A 25,392-nucleotide genomic window follows, 5' to 3' on the forward strand; every position below is an offset into this window, starting at 1 on the left:
TGAGTTTTCAGAAGACTAGGTTTTAACAGCTGCTTCCTTTGAGAACAGAAAGTATCCTATCACAATAGCAAATAACTCTTGAGTGTGAGAATCACTAATAACCAGGATTCGGCATCCATTTTTCTGAGTGAGGATTATGTTTTCTCATTGAGATAAATGTGTTGTGCTAAGTATCTCATGAATGATAAAGGAAAATTTAGCAAGCTCTACTGCCTGCCTCCCTATGTGCAATCAGGCTTATCTTCAGCTCAAAAAAATTCACTTCTTTAGAACATTTATTGTAGTGTTGGAAAAGTTAGAGCTGTGAAATGTTAATTTGGTGCCTGAAATATAAAGGTCAATGTATTCTAAAAATTCTTAGGCATTTTAAGATGTTATTATGAGACCACTAAATAGTCTCAAATTAGGCTTCATTCCTTCCTTGACACCTTTAACTGCTGCTAACATATATTCACTTTTTCCTTACTTTTAACACCCTCTTAATCTTCTCCTTTACCCAGTTTTCCATTTTCCAAGCTTTATAAATCACCAACCTAAACCAAGACAACAAACAGGAGGAGGACAGCAGTAACAAGGAACAAAGACGACAGAAATACCAAATCTCAGCAACAAACAATGCCCCAATCTTCTACCCACACAAAGATTCAAACAGAAAAGTTAAATGAAGACCTTAACAGGTCCTTAATAATCAATTCTCTCTTTCCTGACTGGTCTCTCCACCTTCCTGGATAGTCTACCAGTTCTCTCGTTCTGTTGATGAGTAACTTCACATTCAATTATTAAAAATATTTCATCTTGTCATAAATGAGTTGTTACCTTTCATCTTTTAACCACTGTTCATCCATCTTTTCCTGCCATCTCTCAGGTGGAGCTTCCAGCCATGCATTGAAATACCGAACAATACCTGGGTGTTCAAGTTTAGCTAATGCCTTAACTTCCCGCATCACCTTTTCACGAGCCAGCTCCCTAGGGTTTTGGGTGAGGAGGAGGAAAATAAAAAGACAAGGTCACATAAAGCAACAACACAGCACAGAAACTTCTGCAAAGGAATTTAACCAAAGCTAGCCCAGTATAAACCAGGCTAGTAGTATTGCTCTTCACACCAAGAGCCAGATCTGCCTTAAATTCCCCAGAATAACTCCTTCAGGTTAGAAGTGTGGGGGAGCAGTATATGCTCATAATGGCTAATTATTTATTCATCTCTTTTCAAATAATTACGGGCAGCAAAACTTAGAAGAAAAACTTCATCTTGCTCTCAGCTGTTTACAAGGATAGGAAAAAGGTCCGCTAAATGGCAATATTCTACAGGGATGTAGAAGACACTGACACAAAAGAAGACAGACCATTATACCTTAGTATCTTCTTTAATTGGCAGAACTTTAGGAGACTGCATAAAGACTATCTCCATTCTACAGATAGGAAAACAGGTAGCCTGATATCTTACAAGAATCTCTCTCTTCATGAGACCATAACTGGATCAAATGAAGTCAAAACAGTTTTATTTAATGGATTTTAATGTTATAGGCTTGGAAAAGAAAAATTCAGGCTACCTTAGTTTTCTGAACAAAACCTTTATCTTAAATAATCAAGCTTATTTAACACATTTAAAAAATAGTAATTCTAGATTTCATAGCTTTACCCCCTCCCTCTACTGGCCTGCCTTTTGCTGTTCTAACTCGAGATTTCCAGAAGCAGTGTCTCCCATCTCCCACTAAAAGGAAGTGCTGCAAGCTCTGTGTAGGGTAATTCAGCAGCATGGCTTGACCACCTATGACTGAAAGAAAAGGTAAGGGTTGTGGGACCAGAAATGAAACAAATGGACAAATGGAGTCAGAAAAGCTGAAGAGGGAGGGAGAAAAGAAAGAAAGGGTGGAGTAGGAGAGGTAAGGAGAGGAAGGAGAGAAGCAAATTAACAGTGCTACAAATCACTGGTCCTGTTATCAAAGGCTTTATTCATCTAGGCAATCAAAGGAGATCCCATGTAGCCATAGCATCCTCTCAAGGGTCCTGCTATGTAAGTATTTTAGCCAAGCAGGTCACCCTTCTGCTGTGATTACATATGCCAAATTCTCAATGCCAAAACTCAGTCAGCCCCCCAGTAGAAAGTATGTTATTCATCCTAATGTAATAATATCTGGAAATTAATTCAGGAACAGATGGTTCAGCGTAGGATAGGATTCCACAACTCATTACTTATTCTGTATCTCAAACTCATTCATTACCTGTTAGGTAAACGGATCCTTTTGATAGCATAGTTGCAGTCATCTACTTTATTTTTGGCTTCAAAAACAACTCCAAAACCTCCGCGGCCCAGGCACTGAATTGGTTCAAAATCTGTCAGATATCTGGAGGAAGAGGGGTGTGAGAAAGGAACAGAAGAAGGGTGGGAGGATAGTGAAGAAAAATGCATTAGTAAGGATACTCATAAGTGATTTTATTTTTCTAAGGGTGAAATATTTCTCTACAGGCAAAACATGCTGAATGACTTCAAGCATTTCTCTTGTCTTTTTCCTGTGCTCACCCACTGATGTAATCAGATGGTTAGTTGTTTATGAAATGGACAGTTGTTGATTACGCGTTTATGCGGTGTCTATCACATTCCCAGAAAGACTCCTTACAGTTGCACATGATAAATTGAAGAAGCTTTTAAGAATATTAGGTTGTGTGCTTACTGTCAAGATCAGAGGTATTTAGCCTAAGTTCCTATCCTCATACTAGATGGTGACAGCCAAGTATCTAAATCACAATTTGCCTTTAAAAAAATTGCCCCCCTTAAGTATTTTTGCTACTAGTTCTTCTAAAGTGTCTTTTTTGAAACATCACTGTTTTTATATCTCATAATCCTTCTTATTCTTCCTCATTTTAATTTCTCCAGTTCATAGCTTCAGCAAGTTGCAAGGATACAGCTCACGGTCACATTTTCTCCAAAGTACCAGTGACATATGCCTATAAACTCTTCTGTCTTAACCAATCTCCTTCAAAATAGTAGCAAAGGTTTGTTTCAAATATACTCTGCTCAGCTTGCTCACAAAATATCAGATGCTTCCATCTCCAATTCCTTAAACTGCAAACACAGAACCAGAAGGGCAAACACTGACTGAGGACCCCAAGGGCCAATTTTCCATTTCACATATCAGTGAGAAATACAAGAACAACATTCCCAAACACAGGTATCCTGTAGCCTCTCAGTGATTGCTCAGACTAATCATAATTGCAATCTCCCACCGATAACACGGCAATAGGGTTCTGTGTTGCAGTTGACAATTATCCTATGGAGCCTGAGAACGAGGGTAGGTAAGAATCAGCGAGTACAAACGCCTTTCTCCAGATAACGTTAGTTCTCACACTGACTAAAACCTTTTACGAGTTTTGTTGAATTGTGGTTACTTGAGCTCACCTTGACACGTATCCGGAGTTCTTGACATCACTCCAGCTGGTCTCCTTAACATCTCCACAAGTGGGCTCATATTTACTATCAGTCTGACACTGTGTTTCAGATTCCTTCCGCAGCTAACAAGGGTTACACCAAAACAAGAACAAAAAAACCCAAGTCCTTAATATCTGAGATCTATTTGTACCCTTGGACACAGCATTAAATCATTTCTGTGTAAATATTTCCAAAGACTTCAGATATGGTTGAAGCAATTTATTTGCTTGCTGAAGCAGTTAAGCAACTTGTACACTGCAGCTGACAGCCTTAACAAATAGATTAAATAATAAATTTAGGCTTTTGATTATGCTATCTCATTAGTTATTAACTTATTACCATTACTCACTGAAAACCAAAAGGAAAGCCTAGAATAATACTTTTTGTGTTTAGGACTGAGAAAGAGTACTTACTCTGCTGTGCGGATGGGGATGGAAAAGTTTGCGTACAATAAAAGTTGTGGCCACAATGCAGAATATAATAGTGCCAACTATTTCTTTCCACCAGTGAAGCAGAAGAACAGGATCTTTTTTGCGAATATTCTTGTAGTTCATATCCTCAAAAAACCTGACAGTGATCTGGGTGCTACGTTTATTTCTTTCTCTCTTGTAGTAAGGTAAATAATAACCGTTATCTGTGCATAAAAGACACAAAGCGGGGATAGATTTACTTGTGGGTAACTACCAAGCAATTCTGTCTTCTCATTAATAGGTTTTCTCAACAGACACACCGTCTTCTTGTTTGCATGTCCTATGATTTTAAATGACCTATAGCCGAGTTCAGTTATTCAAAGTCGTGGACTCTATGCCAAGCTAGGGCTCCAGTCAAAGTTTACTGCCACAGAAGGCCTGACCACTGAAAGACTTCAGTGCAGGAAGTCTTCAATATAGAAAATTTATACAGCAAGGCTGAGCCTCTAGCAATGTTAGCAAATTCTGAAAAAAAAAAAAGCAAACATTTTTCATTGTGTACAGCTATTACTGGTAACGGCAGTACATACAAAACTTCTGCAGTGGCAACTTCTGGCAGTCCGAAGTGGTCTGTGTAGCACTAATAGTACATACAACACAATTTGGAAATCCTAGTTTGGGCAATAATTTCCTGGTTCATTAAGTGTTAAAAAGGATGTATTTTTAAGATCAAACACATGGGCATTTATTGAATTTCACAGATAACACATGGGTAAACATGGTTATTTGAAACACTTCAGACTTCAGGACTTCCACTTACCGTATGGATACTGCAGAACTGAAAGTGCTCCGTTACTGTACTCTTCATGAGAATACTTGTCATTGCTGAGACACTTATCAAATTCATCAGAGCCCACCAACACTGGAGTCCTGGAAGGAGAATCTAAGCATAGAAAGGAAACTTAATTTTCTGAGCTAAGCTGTTATAAAAATTCCACACTTTCACACATTCTGTTCTTGTACGAATTCTATGAGAATTCCAGTTGCATAATTTCAGAAAACGTAAGATTGTTGAACCAAACTATGAATCAAAATTCATGCAAAGAGACATTAAAAAGGGTATTTTAAGATAACTATCACTTAATAAATCCCCCCACCCCCCCAGCCAAAATACTCTTTTTTTGGACAAGTCCATTAACTGATATTCACATCACTGCAAACATTTCATCCTTTTTGGAGAAAGATTTGATTTAGAAGATGAGCATGTCATCATTAAATAAAATACTGTCAAATTCATAGTAAAAGAAAGCGAGTCATTTAGACATTAAACATTTAATTAAAAAAATAAATAAATAATAAAGCACAGAGATTGTTCCTGAACTAGTTTACAGCTGGAAACATTAGACTAGTCTGATGCATAATGGAAGTCTGAAAGATGTCCTGTCTTTTCAGTGCTAAGACAATAAACAAAACTCTGGATTGTTACTTACGGATTAAAGGTTTCCATTTGATTTTGGGAAGAGGAATAATTGCATTATCATTTCTGGATTCCAGAGCCTTTGGGTTGGTTGGGAATTTTTCAGAAATTCTGACTGATGACTGAAGATACAGCTGGCCCCTGTACATACCTAAGTAATAAACCAGAGAGCATATTTGTGTTAAGATTTAGACCAGCATAAAATTGCCCAGTTATGAATGCGGTTAAAAATTCCTAGCGCTTCAAGGCATTCATTTTTTAACCTTGTATTTATTGCACGACCAACTGTTGTTGTAAGGAACAAGAAGTCTTCTAGCCACACTTAATGCCTTACTTGCAGGACAGTAAAGGCTGGGCACTGAACCCCACTGGAAAGGGTGGTTTCTCTTAAGCAGCATTTCAGAGAGTACCCACCCAAAGAAGGAAAAAGTATCTCATGTTTAATTCCAGGTAGATCTAATAAACACTGCGAAAAATATATTTATTACTGTAGTAGGGAAGTCAAATCATCACCATGCATTAACCAACATAAATTAGTTAAGCGCCAGTTTCTCTTCATTGTAAAACAGTGTTAAAGAAGGATCCCTGTCTCCTCCATTTTCTGTTTTTCACAGTGATCAGTGCAGCAGCTTGACCAGAAGTTGTTAGACAGCTCATCTCAACTCAAGAGGCACCATGCAGCTCTACACCTACTTACCCAAGAAGTTCAAGGAGCAATTTTGGTATTTGTGACTCAAACTGCTTAGCCGAAGAAAAGCAAAATCCATACGTTTGTAAGCTTTCATTATTATAACCTTTGCAGTTTGTGCTAGTTTGAAGCAAGCATTTTGGAAAATATTTCTCTGTATTCTGATTACTAGGTCTGAATGTATTCAAATAATATGTTCCCTTCATTCTAAAAAAAGCAAGAGATCAGAATAGCTTGTTTTAACTGTTGTGGAATCAAAGTTCCAGAAAAATGCCAGCAATTTTAAAGAGTTATAAAGCAACTTGGGCTTTGCATAGGTAAGACTGCCTTTAAACTTGTTAATGCTGGTACAGATTACTCTTCAACAGTCATTAACAGGAATGCTGCGACAAGCCAGCTTCTTCATAGTGTTACTTTCAAGATTCATCTGTTTAACCACTTTCTGGAAAGCTGAGTGTAAAATATGAGCGTAAAGACTCAAGAGAAAAAGGCTAAGGCAAAAAATGCCTTAGAAAGCCAAAGCACGTTTACCTCCCAGAGAGACACGTGAGAGGAGGGAGGACTTGGGGCCACTCTATTTCAAATTGTCACAACCACATTAAATAAAACTAAATAAATTTTGACAGCTGGACTCAGTTGCACAAAACCTTAGCTGAAATTTCTTCACGGTAAGTTACTGTAATCTGTGCAAAGATAAAAAAGAATGTGACAAATCAGTGGGCTGGAAGGAAATATTGCTTATTGTTTACCAAGCAATAAGACTGCCTTGTTAGGTATAAACCTATCTTCAAAAGTTTCAAGACTTGGAATCATCTCAAAAGTATTGAAACTACAAAGCAGTGAACATTTCAGAGTCGAAGATTTATGGTTTTATTATCTTTTGTTTTTGAAAAAGAAAGAAAAAAGTCTTTTTACTACCACTTTAGTCCAAAAAAATCAGACAAATTAATTCTGCCAGAGCCAAAGCTATACCTTCTGTATTTGTCTGTACCTTCTATATTTGTTAGAATTTCTAAGATGGATACACAGAAGTCTCTCTTAGAATGACAGCAGCAGAGATGACCAGAGCAGGCTGGAAGGGATGAAAACACAGCTCTGCCTGTTATAAATCTTTAAATCTAGAGTAGGTGCCCTTCTGGGATATGTGTTACTGAAACCTCAGCAGAGAATGCTCACTGCAGAAAATGCTGCAATAGGCGTCTCACCCAAATAGACACTGGATTCTGTGGCCCCTCTGGCAGCTTCCACAAGATCCTCTTCATCTTCTAATACTTCATTGTTCGCGGTGTAACTTGTGTCATCAAACAGACTGATTGGAATTACCTTGCCATCTTTAACTAGCCATGCAGAAGCAATTGGAGTGCAAAACTGAAGAACAGAGAGGTAAATGGAAATTAATGTTACAGAAGTTATGCAAGAATAATGCTAAATGACATGCTTAAATTCCTTGTTTTAGTTTTTGTAACAGATGTAACAGCTCAAAGATAAAACTTCAGTAAAAAAAAAAGGTTACAAGCAGATGTGCTGCTTTTTTTTTTTTTTACTAAGAAAATTCAAAATAAATAGAATTTTCTATAATGCCATAAAACTTCTACTTCCATAACATTTAATACTTTGTCTTTTCCAGTACCTGGTATTCCCATTCCAGATGTCCTTCTCGTTTATTAAAAGCCATAACCTTCCAGTCAGCTACCGAGACCTTTATCACTGTATCTTTCATCACAGCTTCCTGCTCCTCCACATCTGAAATTATTTTAGTTTCTTCTTTGTTCATATTTGCTTTAAAATTGCTCTCAATATATCCCGCTCTAGTTTCAATATCTGGGACATAGCGCAGTTCAAAGTGACCGACGCTGAAATTCCACCTTAAAGAGAAGAAGAAAAACTTTGTAGAAACAACTTACATATTACATGGGAACTCCCAAGCCTTCCATTCAAAATATTCTTAAAGTGAATTACGTATATTTGACCCATATTTTGCAGTAAAATTGTAAGATGAAGCCAATTGTATCAGGAAAGGGGATGCTAATCCTCTAACTAGGCTATTTCCAGGACTCAAGCCAAACAACAAGCTTAGAAAACTTGTAGCACATGATGCATGAGCTGAGAAGGTAAAGTAAAACAGCTAGTGAAGGAGGTCCAATGGCATTAAAGGTTAAGTTTAGTATATGGGGAGGGCAATTAAAAATAAAGTAATACAGTTGGGTCTGTTTAGGTAGAAAAACATTATGCATCGGATAAAAGCTGTAAGTGTAGAGTGTTTAGGAAGCAGCACTGACATTTCTCTATGACACATGACATTTCTCTATTGATAAAGCAGATTTTATGTGAAACAAAATTTTCAAGCTGGGGGAGAAATTATTCTTTATTTTTGCTTTAATCCCACAGGTATCTTAATACAGGATCTCTTTGACAGCTACTGCAATGAAACCAGGACTGCTCGTAGGTTAACACGTTCTGAAAAAACATGACTGTATGAGGAACACAGAGATGTCTTATGTGGCCAAAAGCTCCTTAACTTTTGTAAACCAACCAATGAAGGCAGAAACTGAAAAATACTTTCATAAATAATGTTTGGGTACCCAAAGTTTGCTAGAAACACTGTGGCACCAGTGAAGAGCCATAGATTGCCCCCTTAAAACATTTAAACTCATATGATAAAATTTGTGCATATTTTATATTTTCAGTTGAATTTTGTTGTTTAAGAGCTGTTCTTTCTCCGGATTAACACATAGCAGAACTACTGTGTGAACAGGATAGCATCTCTCTTTCTGACCACAGACAGGAGCATTCAGATACACAAGATGTCACAGTACATTTTTGAAAACGAGATGTACGAAGGAAAGAGCATGCATATTGCTATGTTTTTGTGACATACCTTTCCCTGCCAGTATCATTCCCAACAAACCACAAAATCCAAGATTTCTCTTTTAAGACTTCTGATCTGCTAATCTATTCAAGTTATAATTAGGCTATCTCTGACAGACTACAGTTGCACAACCTGTCAAATCCTGCTGCAAACAGAAGAGGGAGCAGGGGGAACAGGGAAAGACTAGTTCTTTGCTAAATTGTTGGGCAATTATTGGATGTATGTGCAGTAACTAGCCTTTTAAACCTGTATTTCGTGCAGTATATTTTTTCCTTGCGGAATGTGTGTCTGTATTTTTATAAAACTCTTGATGTGTTAAAACTTCATCATGACAACAACAGCAGTCACAGACTGAACCAGTCAACACTGACCCACAACTTTTAAGGGACAGACACGTTATGAAAAGAACAAAGTTGGTTTAAGAACGACACCTAAAAAATAGGCCAAAAACATTTTAAATCAACCTAAAATGACAGCTGAAGACATCAAGTACAAAATACTCCAGTGATAGTTACCATGAGAATGTAAAGAACTCTAAAAATCAGTAAGTCATAAGAAGACAAACTGTTTCCTGATGTACAAAATCAACAGTTGGAACAGTCACATTTGTGACATTTCCCTTGTGCAGTAGCTGTTGACAAACTCTTTGGAGATATCCAAGGACAAGAAAAGTCATTTTCATTTAATTTAGGGAGAGTCAATATGTGCAAATACATTTTCTGTCTAATCATCTATAAAACTGAAGTTTAAGAGATTTTTCAAATGCATTGAAAAGCCAGGGGTTAGAACCTAAACGACAGTCTGCCACATTCCTTTGGTTAACAATCTAAACTCCCTCGCGCAATTCCTAATTTAACGAGGGTAAAAAGCAGGTCAAATCCTTAAAACATTACATATTAAGAACTAATCTCTGTCTGACTGCTTTTGAATCATTCATACACTTACTTCTCATTGCCACTGCGCGGACCAACAGCACGGACTGTTTTCTGGGTTCGGTGCAACAGAAGAGTGTCTTCCTGTTCCGATTCATCATCATCCCACCGGCGGCAGCCCATAGCTGAGCAGATATACTTCACCTAAGGGACAAGGCAAGGGACTCCATTTAGAAAGCTTGAGAACTTCAAGACAAACAAACGTAACCAACAGCAACGTTCAAAACTAACAATTCTTATGTTTTTGGCTCACAAGCAATTTAGAGCTCTGTTGTTTCAGATGCTCAACTTGAGGGGATCCTGAAAAGCCTGGTTTAAAAAACGATGAGCACTTCTCAGACTATAATTTTCAAAAAGTGCTAGGAAGTCCACAGCTGAGAAGCCATTAGTCAGTTTGTACCATCTTTGACTATCTTTTGACTATTCTTTGCATGCTTTTCTGCTGCTAACAGAGAGGGATCTCAGCTCCCTCTTTCCTATCCTATCTCTATGGACATAGAAAAATGCTTCCTACATGAGGCCAAGAGGATAATTCTGTTTTCTTGCCATATTTGCCTCAGCGTAACTCTATTAACTTCAAATGACATACTATTGATTTATATAAAATACTGCAGAGCCATCCCACTTTGTCTTTCCTGCTATTAAAGGGGGAGAGTACCTTATTTAACTCTCCCAGTCACGCAGACTTTGCAATATTCCCAATTTCAAAGATGACGGCTTGGATTAGAAAACAGAATTTGGATTATACAGGCAATTGTATTTGGGAAAGTGAGTTGAACACACTTGTCGGAAGTCTGAATTAACGTCATACTGCCAAAGACAAGAGATTGCTGAACCTCTTAGCGAGGAAGAGTCAGGCACTGCTTCCTGTAAGGTGCCCCTCTGCCGCTCGACGCATAAGCCAGGAATCAAAGCAGAAACTGAAATTTCCACTTCCTGAACTGGGGGGGAGGAGTCCTCTATTACTGTGCAGTGTCCTCTGCTATCGATGAGAAAATCAAAGTGATTTCGAATTCAGTTTCGGGTCTATATTCTTTATCGCAACTGATTGCCATAGAAGTGGTCTCTGTTAAACTGTCTGGTCGAAATGGAAAAATTGATTTTGTGGGAAACAAACATTTGAAGTTTTAAATTTTTAAAAAGCATTTTTTTTTAACCATTATCTATTTTGTTTTTCTCCTTGTCTTTTTTTAAATGCATTGACATTTATGATTTAGTCTGTTCTTCACTACATGAAGTATCTATAATCATTTTAATGATATCTGACAAAAATGGGAAGGGAGTCATGAAAATCTAGAACTCTGAACAATGCAATCAATTCCTTTTCTTTTTAAGCCTTTTTTCCTTTTGTGTTTTTAAAAATACACACCTTTCAACCAATGTATTTCAGAAGAAAAATGCCTTCTAACCTAGTCAGATAGCAATTAGTTTTCAACTAACTTGCGTAGGACTTTAAAAAGTAAGGAACACTTCTTCTAAGAGACAGTAAACGTGCTGGCAACAACTACAAGTCTCAAACATTTGTATATGCTGAATGCTTTTCTCGTTTTCCACCAGCTATTGCTTCTTAGTTGCGAAAATCAAAACTGAAATCTGTGCATCACCTAAAGCTTTCTTCAATACTCAGTAACTGCAGAGTAAGTCTCCTTCAGTTGCAGCTACATGATACAGCTGAATTCCTCTTACAGCTTGCTGGAAAGAGGCAATTTCTCGTTTCCTCCTCACTCACCTCTGCTCACAGAATCCCTGCCCCTTCCCCTGCGCGCGCTCTGGTGCTCACCCCACCCCTTGCTGAGCCGACTAAATTTGCTAACCCAGCACAAAACTAATCCAATAAAAAGTGAGGAGTCTTCTGTTGGGTATGCAAGATGAGTCAGCTCAGCGAAGGGCGAGACAAGCATTAAAGCTAGCGCAAGGGATGCAGCGGGAGGGACCATAGCAGGGCACTGGGCTGGCACAGCCGCACCGTCCAGTGGCACCCCTGCTTACTCTTATTCCAGCCTGCTGGATTTGCCCAAGAAGTTCAGATTCTGCTCTTCTGAGACACGCGTTTTTATATTAGAATTGTATCGTGCTTTAAAATCTCAAGAGCAACCTATTTACAAGGCAGTCCTAGGAACACACAGTCGCAAGGTAACTTTTCAGGCTTTTACCTTCCCCGAATATGAGCTCAGCCCGTAGGTTGTTAAAGACTTTCCCCCAACTAAAACAACGTCCTCGCCGAATTTGTAGGATGACTCAAGAAGAGATTCAACTGTAAAAGGAACTGCTTCCATGCTCTCTCGATCCCGATCCCACTGGAAAAGGTCCCCATCCAAGGAAGGAATTATCATCTTATTTCCAAATACCTAAAAGAATTGCATTGAATTGACCGTTAGACACCACTTAAACACAATTTTAGCAAAACACACACAGAGTGCAAATAGAAACACTGTATGATCAAATATAGTGCTTTATATCCCCATGGTTTTATTTTTTAAAGTTTTGTATCCCAGAATCTTTTTTTTAAGTTATACTGAAGAGAGAAAAAGTTTGAGGACTAAAATTAAATCCCTATATGACAGTATATGACACTTTTTCCACTTTACGCAAAACCATTTTAAAGCTCAACCAGTTGATAGATTAGCATTCATCCAACCTGTAGAAAATCTGATAAGGGGAGTAACAGAGACATTACTGAGGAGAATAAATACTCACTGGTTAAAGTGCAACTATGACAGGTTATTTACAATAGTTTCAAGACAGGGGCATTGCAAGTGAAGTTTTACTTTGTTGGGTTTTTTTCCAGAGCTGATTTACTGCTAAACGCAGAATCTATCATTCTCTCTAGATGAGAGGACTGAATTCTGTTTTAAAAGAAAAGCTGAGACTGTATGTGAGCAATTCTGCAATTAATGACTACTCCAGAAAATGCATTATCCTTTAAAGCAGACAAAGCAATTATCATTTAAATCAGAGCTCATATTTCATTTTTGCCTTTTTAGACAGTTAAGTCTAGCTTCTCCTCCCCATAATTTCTTATGTTTAAGAATATAATTCTTTTAAAACTCATCTGGCTTTTTCTTAAGCACCCAACAGGTCAACGTATCTTCTCCAGGACACAGAACTCCATCCATTACACTGAGATTTTCAAGGAGATCCTAGTTCGGAAGTATGAGTCATTGTCAATGAGTACTAAGGGACTTATTAAGAAACTCATTATCAGCATGATAGACCATAACTAATACTGTGAAGCCACAGTGGCTGTGCCTGTCAAGAACAGTGGGAAACTGTAATCCACATAATCTTAAGCTTTTCAGGATATGGATTAATGTAGAAGATTTTAATGCTTTTCAGAACCTCCATCCATTTGGGTAGTACCCTACAACATAATCACATTAAGTTCAGATACCTTACACTTTATAATTTAAAGATGGCTTCTGGTACATGTGTATTAGTCACTCCAAATAAAATATTCCTGCTTAGACTCCAAAACACAGCTTTGTATTACAAAAGATCCAAAAGGTTTCTAGTTATTATTTCTGGAACTACTGAGAGGATCTGAAACCACATCTTCTGCATGATAGAAATTCTCTCTACCAGGAGACTTTTTATTCCTCTAACTGGGTCACAGAAGAGCATATGGCATTAAGCAGAGTTGGGATTCATATAAATAGGGAGGGAAAGATAGATTTTGTAGATTCGTGCATATCATGACTAATATCTCTTTTTACACTATCTGATACACCTCATTCAAATAGAAAATTTAGGGTGAATTACCTCACAATGCTGGTGACTGCATCTAAGATCCCTGAAGGATCCAACACCAATGCTCTCCAGCACAGAAAAGCCTCACGGTGATTGACAATTAAATAAAAAAACCCTCACAGGAACACAGCGTGTAATTGAAGAGGTGATAAAAATAGACCCCTGAGTAGTTGCAAAGTACTTTACAAAGCAAAATGAGGTAAGTTTTTTCCCGCTCAGATATTCACCTTGCGACAAAAAAGGCAGGATCAGGTATGAGTGAGCTGGGATGCACAAGGAATGCTGCTTTATGGCCTGCCATTGGCAGGGGGATATACACATACAAACATACACTTATAGAAAGAAAACAATAACAAAAGCAGAAGTTTGTATGCCGGGGGGGGGGGGGGGGAATTTGTAGAAATCACATGATCAATAGGAAAAAAAGCAAACAAATAAGGCTTACATAGATGCTTTTATTCCAGAGCAGCCTTATGAACTTTAGAAACAAAGACTTCCCGATTTTGGAAAATGCTTTCTTGCAAACAAAAGATCCCAGTACCAAAGCTGTGGCCTTAACCAGGTTTGACTGTTTTGTTAAAATGCTTGCCTTACACAGAAGAGTAACATCTTTTTTGCAGTCCATTCTTTCACAAATCCAGAATAATTCTGACGAAAACTTTTAGCTTGCGCAGCCCTGACTTTACATTAATAAATCCTCTGTCAGGCCTTTTATCTGCAAGTGGACCAAACACCTGCGAGTAATTCGGAGGCCCATGCTTATCTATAGCAATACGAGATATTCTCTGGAATAAGAAATGAACAACAGACAAGGTTCCTTTTATAATCAGCTTTCCAAAGAAACAACGGCTAAACCAGCTCCTGTACTACTGTTTCAGCACACAGAGACCAAGCCGGGTAAATCCTGTTATGCCATCAATATATCACATGGAAATCTGTGAGCCACAGCTGTTTGTGGATGATGTTTTTGACTCTGAGTTTTGGAACAGATGCAAAATAAGATTATGAGAGAAAGAATCAAAAACTTTGTGTTTTGGAAGATTCCTGCTTCATGGAACCGATTACAAGGGGGACTGAATCACGCCTGGCACCAACATGTCAATCAGATAGGTGTCATTCAGGAAAAAGAAATGAAAAGAAGGGAAAGGTAGAAAACACTGATAACTGAGGGGCTGAGATGGGCATTTTGGGGTAAAACAGAACATTCGTCCTTCATGAACAAATGAGACGGTATCGGTGGGGTCTCTTCATAAGGAAGACAGCCTTGCAGGGCGTTCAGTGCCAGCTCACTGTTACCAGAGCCAGCAGGGAACAGGTTATGCAGCAACGGTGGAGGAGTGGGTAAAGCAATAAGGAATGACGTAACTCAAAGAGAAAGGACTTTGACTAGGACAACTCCAAGGAAGCACTGGAGAGATCCTAGTGGTGCTGGGTTTGGATGTAGCTCTGAACCCCAAGGTCAGACAGGGTCAGAAGCTTTCAGAACATAGGAGAAGCACTACTACGAATGAAGACATTAGGAAACAAGGACAACTGGGAAGACAGAGAGGCAATCCTTAAGAAAGGAGCCTAAAATCATATATCAGGGAGGCATTCAAAACCAAGCTTGCTCAGAAATGTTAAGGTCACCTAACATATGCTCTAAATGTCAACACAAACCCGAAGTCAGGCCAAGGGTGGGGTTATCTGTTCACTCTCCCTTAAAAATCCACACAAAGGAGAGGGAAGAAGCAGTTATGGCCACATACCTTCCCATGCAATGTGACGCTAAATAGCTTCTCCCTTGAGTTGTAGTAACCACTTACCTCCTTTGATAAAAGCCACACGAACATAAGTTTCACACTTTTCTGCATCACTTGCCTATAACAATTTATGCATGTTAGTTGCGTAACTATTTTTTTGAACCAGGTAACTGCAATCTGTTCATCTGGTTGGGCTCTGGGGTCACAGGTCCTCACAACCTGACTGCCAGACCAGTCGCATTCTGCTATTCCTCTGCCTCTTGCCAAACAGTTACTTACGTCTTCACTTCAGCTTTCACAGACATGTCAAATCCTAGCAAGAATCAGAGGCTGACTTCAAGTTGGATCCTGAAGAAATTCTACTAGACCATTAGGCAGCTAAATTCATGTACCGTGGTCACACCACACACGTGGTGCTGGTACCTAGACAGCATAACTTTCAGAGCTCCGGGGATAGTGTGACAGACACACAGCACTGTGTTTCCCTCATCCTGAAGTTCTCCAGGGCCTGACCAGTAATTCTTGGGAAATTCTCCACTATTAAACAAGAGAGACAAAACATCGGTCATTTCTGGGAACACCACACCCAAATTCCCAATATGCAAGTTCACTTAGCAACATACACTTGTATACTCCCAAGATATGAGTCAAATCAGGTCATGTCTTGCATGAATTCAAAAAATTTCCAACAGCAGGGCAGTAAACTGCTCATCTGTTAAGACCTCAATCCCTATTGCAGATGAAAGCCAAGGCAGCTCTGGTTAGCTCTGCTGATCACCTGTCTGTGCTCCCGATCTTAAGAGGAGCCTGAGGGAGCAGCATATCCCATATGACACAGGAAAAGAAAGGCTGAGAAAAGATACAACTGCTGTCTGTGAACCCATCGGAGAAGCAAGCAGTGGCAGGGGAAAGAGCTATTACACCAAGGGACAACGCCGGTATAAGAGCAGATGGGGTTAACTGACCGTGAATAAGTGTAAGCTAGACATTTCAGTTACTGACCATCACAAATGTGGTATTCCACAACAGCCTCCAACTGGAATAGCAGGAGCAAAAAAATTCATCTTCTTGTAAGAGGAATCTACCTATAAATGGGATTACATGACACAGCACGGACAAGGGACTGCACTTGATTACCCCAAAGGTCCTCTAATACCAGAATGGCTTTATTTGAAGATCGGGACAAGTATGCAAATTTGCATACTTGCAGGTAAACACACACGTACAACAAAAGGCATCTGTGGGCATATGTGCTGACATTTTTTTTTCAAGAGTGGTTTTAGACACAGAGGTTAAAAACACAGCAAATAATATTAATTCCTATCAGAGTTATGCAGCCTGTTCTCTAGGATTTCAGAAGCAGCAAAGGGACTTTCCTTGAAAGTACAAGCCACCAGCATCGGCATGCAGCTCAGGTAAAGGAATGACATCACCCTGTATCTCCAAAGCATTACCTCATCTCCTAATCCAAGGAGTGAGTCACCCAGGCAGTCAGCTGCAAATCTCTTGGCACGGAAAATGTAGGTTACCACGATGCACTTATACATTCCTCTGATCTGTCAATGTAAATAGCTATTTGTTCAGCTTCACTGGTCAGCAATATGGCACATAATTGTTAAGTGGCTTGTCTTTCAGAAGTAACACTTGAAAAAAAGAAAAAAAACAGAAACACACAAAAAAAACCCAAACCCCACATTAACTACTGAGCCCTAAACAAGCCGCTGTTCTTTTGCTCGTCAAGAGTTTGAAGCTGAAGTTCTCCATTGGCTCCGGGCAGGGTGCTGCAGGCCTATCAGCGGCGGCGGCTGCTCAATCACCAGGCCGACGGGTGAGGTAATGCAGTTTCTAAAAAGCCCGAACAAAAAGCAAAAAGGCATAACGATCCGAAATGGCATACGCTACCAGGGAATTTGCTGTCTAGACTCTTTACTGGAAAGGAGGGCACCCCACGAGAGATTCCACGACAGGTTGAAAGTGGTGCAGGAAGACAGCTACTGATTTATTTTAGAAAAAAAAAAAAGAGCCATGTAAACAGAGAGAAAAACAAGCTGAAGTACTAAAGCTTCCACGAGCTGTTTAACAGTAAGTGTTATATCCGTTTCCCATAACTAAAAATCTTCAGCATATGAAGCAAAAATCAAGCATGCTCACGTGCAGACAGAGCTGAGACAAATCCGGTGCCAAAATAGTCACTATCAGCTGTGCTGGACTTTCTAATAACTCCAAGGAAATAACTAAACCAAGGTAAAATATTTCCCTTAGAACGGAAGTCTTAGGTCTCTATGTTCTTCTAATACTTAAGCTTGTGGATTTCAAACCTCACTCGTATGATAAACTATCACTTCTGTGAGAGGTTGGTTCTGGTTACTACTGATGAACCAAGACTAACCTATCTGGTTAGTCTTGGTTAACTGGTGCACCCTTATGTGGTAACAGTACCAATCTTTTTGCTATGATTACCTCTACAATAGGATCACTGCTAACATTAGGTATGCTTTTAAGAAAGCTACTTCCGAGCGAAAAATGTCTTTTAAGCCCCTTTAAAATTAATCTAGGTGATGTATTAAAAGCCACATGAGGCAGCTTCACTATAAAGGGTGCAAACGAGCCCACACAAACACATGCAGGAAAGAGAAAGCAACCATTACCTGCTCCACTTTTGTTTTTTAATCACTGGCATACAGCATACAAGTATTCCTATGAACTTTTATAGATTTTCAGGTCCTATATACAAGCAGTTACTTCTTTAACAGACCAAGCCCTACCAGGTACTGTGCAAGGCCCTGAGATGTATCTGGTTCAGGTTTGCCTAGGACCCATTTATTGCCTGCTCTTTCTGATAGGCACTCAGGAGGTATCTGCACAGGGGCTCTGGCTTATGACTTTCTTCTAATATAAGAGGTTATTCTTCCTCTTCAGTTTGGATTTAAGCATGGTTGATTCATCTGTTTTCCCCTCACCTTCGTGCAGAAATTCAAGCATAGGGTACAAGGATGACAATGTAGTATTATTAACTTAGGCAAATCCTATTCAAACAGAAATATACTGGGATGAGGGGAACAGAGAGAGTCCAAGGACGTATTTTTCATCAAACTTTTTGCTAGGTCCACAACACTGACACTTCCTTAAGAAGAGAACAAAGACCCAGACACCAGTATAATCTTAAAAAAAAACAAAAAAACAGTCTGTAGCGTCAAGTTATTCCACTGCCTAAAGCACACATAAAAGAACAAATATTCTTCAAGGCATACAGTCCTGTTTAAACAGCCAAGGAAGAAAAAAAAAATGGCAAAGGGAAGTCCATGATTCACATCAATCATATGTAAAACGACCTTCTGAGCCATTCTCAAGGGCAATGAGGAAACCAAAGCAGGAAACACCTATAGATAGTTGTTTTGTCTAGAACAGTTGTCATTTCTTGTAAATACCAATACATTTGAGTTCAGCACTGTAACCGTTTCCAAAATACGTACACGTGTCTGTTGCTAACTACATCCTGTTCCTAGCAGTGATGGTGCTGAGACCACCATCTTCAACACCAGAACCACGAGAAAGGTTGTACTTCTGATGATTCAGTATTTTGCCACTGCAATTTAGGGAGGCAGGATCACGTGGTCTTCCTTCTCTGATGAGGTAAAGGACAGCTGATGCCAGGTGGCACATCAGAGAAGCCAAAGAAATAGGTATTATTTGAGCAGGTGTGTGATACAGTGAAAAGTCACACCACCTTTGCACAGGGGTAAGGAGGGTATATGCCTCTAAAATCTAACTGATTTTTACCATCAAGCTGTGCAGCTTACCTAGAGATGGGAGTTCAAGGGATTTGTCAAGTCACCAAATCTGGTCCTGCTTCTGCCAGTGGCCATGTTAGGAGCCGTGTGATATTAGCCTATATCTAATAAGGCCTTTCTTCTCCCTCCTCCACCTCCCATACTCCACTACCTGGTAGTTTCTAATTCATTCTTCCTTGGTTAGGCAAGACTGGGCCAAGTCAAGCTTTGGTGGGCAAATATTTCACGTACCCCAAGCACATAGTACAGCTGCAGCACTGAAGGGACACGGCCCCCTAGCCTTGTGCCTGGGTGAGTACAGGGCATAGAGAAGTTGTTTAGTCCCAAACTGTTCAAACACTCCCCCCTCCCCCCCCCCCAAAAAAAGACACCCCCCCAACTATTCCTTTTTTTTCTTTTGGAAACATCATCTGCAACATCCTTCCCACAACTTTATTAAATGACTACAGCTGATATCACTGTCATGATCCTATCCTTAAAATCTGATCTAGTAGAAACAAGGGTCCTGACAAAACTGTCTTTTACACAAAGAAACACAAAAAGCAGCAGATGACAGCAGCACTGTAGCTGGAGAATATACTCTCACTACCAGTGTCAAGGGCACAGTATCTTGGTTGGCTTGAGTTTGTTATTAAAAGAAGCAGCCTTGCACTGTCCCCTGCCCCTCCTTGAGCAGCCATGCAGTGAAATGGATGGAGGAACCACAGTGAGTTAACTAGACCTTGTCCCAGCTTCAAAAGAAACCAGTTCCCTAATGCTGTTTGCTGTGCAATCAAATAGACTCGTCTTCTGAAGGCTAACAAACTAAAATGCTGCCGTTACTTTAATCATAGTCAAACAAGACTTGGGGTTTTGACTACAGAGATGCCAGCCTGCTTTGCTGCCATGGTAACAGACTTTTTAAAACTGTTCCCCTTAATAATAAAAAACAGCACAGCGCTTTAAGAAAGACTTTATTTTGACATTATTCCATCCTCCTTTTTAATGTAGCAAGTTTTATTAATAAGAAAAAACTGCAACAGTCTTCCAGAACTTAAGAGCAGTCCTTCCCAAGACAAACAGGAGCTGCAGCTATTGAGTCCATCACTCAACTCCTTGAAAGTAACAACACATACGGAAAAAGATTAGTGAAGAAAGTAAAAATTACCCCAAACCTCACTTCTACAGAAACAGGCCCTGTCAGAACTCATAAGCCACCATGGCAAAATTGGTATTGTACCAGTACTGGGATGTTTTAAGTTGATGTTTTAACTTATTTCCCCTTGAATGTCTCTTGCAAGACTACATGGGCCAATAGCACCACTAGGGAGAGAAGCAAGATGCTTCTCTTAAAGGAGGGCATAGGAAGGGGCTGGGGGGAAGGCAGTAGCAGAAACCCTGCCACTTTAGAGGTCCAAGATTTATGTTGATCTTGGGAGTTATTTCCTGCCTCCCCCCCTGCCAGGACAGGGTGCTTTCTAGAGAAGGACACAGAGTCCCCATGTCTTGAAAAATACTCTGGGCCACAGAGCCACTCTCACAGGAAAAGGGAGCCCAATACAGGAGGAGAACAGGACAGGGCAAAAGCAAAATCCCTCCTTTTTCAAGGATTTAAAAGAAGTAGAAAGGTTAGACAACAGAGTGCAGAAAATGCATTGCAAGTCTGACAAAGATTAATGCATATAGAGCACAGAGTTCACAAGAAATTCGGAAATGAAATGTCAGCGGTTGTGCTGCGAGGGGAATGATTCGCTAAACTGTCTGAAATGCTTAAAGCTTGGAACAGGCACTTTCATATGTGTGTGTGTGTGTACATATATATACATACCATACATATATATATAAAATACGTGCTGAAGGTTGGAAAAAGTCACTAGGGCAGAAGAAACCAGTTTTTTGCTGTGTTCTGGGCAGCTGAGCTCCAAATATCTATCCTCTGTTCTGGATGAGGTGTTTGTCTAGGCATTACTCAAGCTGATCCATTTTAATATCTATACACACTAAAACTGCTTAACGACCAATAAAAAACACGCAGTCTACCACATCCAATTAAATTACAAGCTACTATAAAAATAACTAAACAACAGAGGAGGCTTGGAGACAGCAAGCTGATGATAAACATCCTTTCCCAGATTTGCTACAGCATATTTTGACAATGTCTGTGAGCACCACAGTCAGAAGTTGGCCATAAACATTAGCCCAGAATGACTCCGATTTAGAAACTTTTCTGGCTTTGTATGGAGAAAAGTATCACTTGTGAGGATTAGCGTTGAGAGCTCTGATATCATTCAGGCCACAATACTTAGCTAATTTAGCTTCCCACGTGCCTTAGTAACGGAAGTTGTCTCCCCCCCCGAATGTTATTACAGTATGAGTTAGAGGACACATGTCAGCATGTTATCAGAGCTTTATCACTGCTAACCACATTAAGTGTCAGTAAGAAAGCCACCAAGCTGCAGTTATAGGAAGTCTTTTTTTCTTTTTTCGTAATTGAACGAGCCATTAAACTAAGATAACTGCCTTTGAAGATGTGCAGTTTTCATAAATATCGAAGACCACTTGTCAAAGGAATAGCCCTATTTGTCAGCCCAACAGAAAACATGGTGCTATATCACGTTAACTCCTAACTCAAGTGACTGTCAGCAGATCCCCTTCTCCACAGATTTACCACTCCATATTTAAGAAGTTCGTTGAGATTTTCTACTGAAGCAGAACTTCTAGCTATCCAAATATTTTAAAATAACTGGTCCCTAGCCGATGATTTTTTGTCCACTAAACTATTAGAAGTTTGATTTTCAGGAGACCTACAAGTAGTTTTACCAGGAAAACAGTGAAGATAATATGGAGACCTGTGGATTTCTGAGTACCTGAGCTTGCAGAGTATTGCCATGATACCTTGCGCATTTCCAGTAACAGAAATGAGAAGAACCCATTGTGCCACCAGGAATCACAGTACATCTATATAGTTAAAGAGCAGTCATATCTATTCTCTTCTTGCAAAACACAGGCTCTGCTCCCTTTGATAGCCCTAATAAGCCTTCTCTGCTTCAATTGCAATTAAAATTTATCTTTCTTTGAAGTACAATTCTGGACACTCGCTTCTCATTCATTATGAGCTTTTCCAGGACCATTTAAGACACTAATCTCTATCTCTCCCCTCAGGCAGCATAGGATTGCATTTCCCTTCTGCTGCGGAGGAATCGAGATGGCAGCAGATAACCTGTCACAGCATCTCCTAGTACAGAGAGGTCTTTATTCTCCATTTTAAACCGATCACCTCCAACCTCAGCAGAAGTGATGTTATCAATCCCCAGATCTTGCATGTCATTCAGTTAAATTTAACCCCCATTTCTATTACAAAAAAATTGTATGATTTTGAAAACCAGATGATGCTGCAGCCTTCCTCTTCAGGAAGAGGACCTTCAGCTATCAGAGCATCTGATGTTCCAACATTTGTCTTAGTAGTAAGCAAAGATAACAATTAGCTACCGGACACAAGGAACTATCAGTATACTCTTCCAGGTAACAAAAGTTATACCACTTTATCTGCAAGGAAACAGATTTTCCCCAGATTAGTCACCTCAACAAGTCCACTGCTTAATTTACTCCGCTTACTTGAACAGAGAAGAACAATCTGGGGCTGATTACAACATATTACAGTTGGAAAATAATTTTTACAGCATTAATACAAGTTTAAAATTTTTTATTCTTCACTTTCTGGAGTAAAATTGTGCTTCACATAGATGTGTATACACTAAGGCTTCAGAGAACCAACTTCTGAGTCTCTGTATACAGAAGTCTGACCCCACTGCACAGCATTTGCTCCGGCATGAAGCCCACAGTGGTACCCAAAGACTCTTCTGAGTGCTAGGCAGAAAAGACTGCTTCTGGTGCTGATGTATTCCATGCCAGATGTGTAAGATACACAAATACATTAAAAGTTAAGATTAATCTTAGTGAGCCAGATAGACCCATTAATTTTTCTGAACAAAAAGCCAGTACAGCAAAAGCCATTTTCTCAGAATATTTGTGTAGTCTGAAGTGACTTTTGTTCTACTTTTGTTCTTTTCAAAGAGTCAGAAGAGATTTATACAGGTTTGATAGAAATCCATAATATTCCTCACTGCATTTAACAGTTGCTATAATAACCCTTGAAGTGAAAGTGCTCCAACAAGTATGACTGAGTCTTAAGTAACCCCCCAAACAAACATATCCCAGCTTACCGTTGAATGGTGTTTGCAGACAGTGACTTAGGGGGGAGGGGAAGGAAAAGAAAATCCTTAAGTAGAATACAATGGACTAAACAAACGTCATTTTTATTCAGGCTAATTAATAAAATACCTCTGCACAGGTGCCCTAAGTGGTAGGTACGATTTTCTTAAAACTGATGTTAAAAGATTTTTCTCTCAAAGAGAGAACTGAATTATTTACCCTCCCCTAACCTCAGGCAGGCCACACAAAAGAAAAAAAACCTAGAAATCACAAGTCCAAATCCCTAGAGGGCGTTTTGACCTCTTGTCTTGCTGCGACCTGCTTCAGCGTGGATTTTGTAATTTCTTCTGCACTGAAGAGCAAGAGGCCAGAGGATAAGAGTTGCTGAATTTCTTCCCTTGTCTCCAAAGCAACCCAGGACGGCTTTTGGCCCTTCTCTGCCCTTGACTGGGTACAGAAATTGCTTTCTCCAAAGTACTGCCAGCCTTTCAGGATTATGCCCAGGCAATTAGCATCTTAGAGTTGTTGCAAGGTACCTGGATACTTCACAGCAGAACTTAACATTGCTTTCCTTTTGGGGAACCAAAGGATTGAGAATTTAAAAATGTTTGCAGAGCAAAGCAAGAAAAAGAAATTTATGTTGTATACTAATCCTGTCATCGTGGAGATTTACAGACTTCCAAATCCCCTCCCAACTTACATACTGCTATAAACACCAGCCTTTCCTCTCCAAAGGGCAAAACAGGAATAAACCAAAGATACCTACTGGTCCAATTTGCCTACAATGCAATTAGTTTTCAGCTTGCCTCAGTATATACAACTTCTTTGCATCTCCACATTTCTCTGGAGGAAAAAATAATAATCCTAGGCTGTCTCACAAAAACCTTCCAGTTTTAAGTCCAAAAAAACAAAAAACACACCAAACAAACAAAAAACAGACAAATGTCTAAATTTGTAGAAAAAGTTTATTTTGTGTGGCTATAATGCTAAAAAAAGGCAAGAGTACAATATTTAATGCAAAGCACAAGTCTGAAGGTACTAAGAGCCTTCAGAGAAATAAGGATGTTGATTAACAGATTTTGTAACATCACATAACCCAATTATTTCATTTTTTGGAGTTACAATGGTATGTTTACTGTGACTGCTACAGATGTCAGCCACGTGGATTCAAACTTATTTTGTCACATGATCCCCAATCTCTCAAATAAAGAAACTGGATTCTTACTTAGGGATTACTCTGTAACACCCAAATTGGAAGCAAATGCAGTTACCTTTACCCAGGACATTCAAGATGTCTCTATTCAGACTACTGAAACCACGATTTGAGCCACCCTTACCCATGAGGCTCAACTCCCTGCACTGCTCCTGACAGCTCAAAATATCGTGTCACAGTCACAAACGTATTTTTAAGCTGTTACTCTCACATCATCACCATCAAGTATTCCACTTGTTTTCCCATTTCTCATCACACCTCAGCTACCAGCTTTTTCACGGCAGCATCCTTACAGTTTACCCATCCTGTAGTAGGTCTTTTTCTGTCTCATCACCTACTACTCTTCTCCAGTTCCCCACTGTCCTATCAGTCACGCTAGCCTCTACTGACCAGTTATTTTAATTTACAGGTAGTTTCACACTTGCATGTCTCTGATACGATAGATGCCTCACGAAAGAGAGACAGAAGCACATTAAGTATTTTAGTATAAAGCTATCCAGGTAAAAGAATGCATCACCTTTGTTAGTAAACAACAGTCTTCTAATGATGTCTTAGGAACCATTTCCAGTGCTCAGAGACAGCTCTCTATTTCCACATGATTAACAGTCATTATTCCAGCAGGCTGATTCCCACAAATGTATTCTCATCTAAGTACAGATGGTGTATTCATTACAAAGTTAAATTTTAAAGAGTAAATGGAAGTGGTTTTGTTAAAAGTAAGCTCCCTTTTGGAAAATTTGAGATTCAATGACTTTACGCTGAACTTTACTCCTTTGCACATACAGATCACTTGCTAATGATGAATCTTGGAGTTGTAACATATAACTCTTTGAAGAGAACGGCTTTTTCTTTTAACATGTAGTAGAGGGGGAACCAAAGTTCTGATGCACAAGACTGAAATGCAG

General features: G+C 39.4%; 1 protein-coding gene across 1 annotated transcript in view; it reads right to left on the reverse strand.

Moving 5' to 3' along the window:
• Nucleotides 1-25,392, reverse strand: part of EIF2AK3 (eukaryotic translation initiation factor 2 alpha kinase 3) — a 45,960-nt gene that overhangs the window by 10,704 nt on the left and 9,864 nt on the right. Inside the window, exons 3-12 of the mRNA XM_067298374.1 lie at nucleotides 11,957-12,151; nucleotides 9,817-9,947; nucleotides 7,633-7,867; nucleotides 7,208-7,370; nucleotides 5,328-5,465; nucleotides 4,658-4,780; nucleotides 3,841-4,061; nucleotides 3,398-3,510; nucleotides 2,223-2,345; nucleotides 817-966 (exon numbers count right to left, since the gene is read on the reverse strand). Of these exons, the coding sequence (XP_067154475.1) occupies nucleotides 817-966; nucleotides 2,223-2,345; nucleotides 3,398-3,510; nucleotides 3,841-4,061; nucleotides 4,658-4,780; nucleotides 5,328-5,465; nucleotides 7,208-7,370; nucleotides 7,633-7,867; nucleotides 9,817-9,947; nucleotides 11,957-12,151 (1,592 nt within the window). The remainder of the gene's footprint in view (nucleotides 1-816; nucleotides 967-2,222; nucleotides 2,346-3,397; nucleotides 3,511-3,840; nucleotides 4,062-4,657; nucleotides 4,781-5,327; nucleotides 5,466-7,207; nucleotides 7,371-7,632; nucleotides 7,868-9,816; nucleotides 9,948-11,956; nucleotides 12,152-25,392) is intronic.

The sequence above is a fragment of the Apteryx mantelli genome, chromosome 5 (assembly GCF_036417845.1).
Source record: "Apteryx mantelli isolate bAptMan1 chromosome 5, bAptMan1.hap1, whole genome shotgun sequence".
In the NCBI taxonomy this organism is placed as follows: Eukaryota; Metazoa; Chordata; class Aves; order Apterygiformes; family Apterygidae; genus Apteryx; species Apteryx mantelli.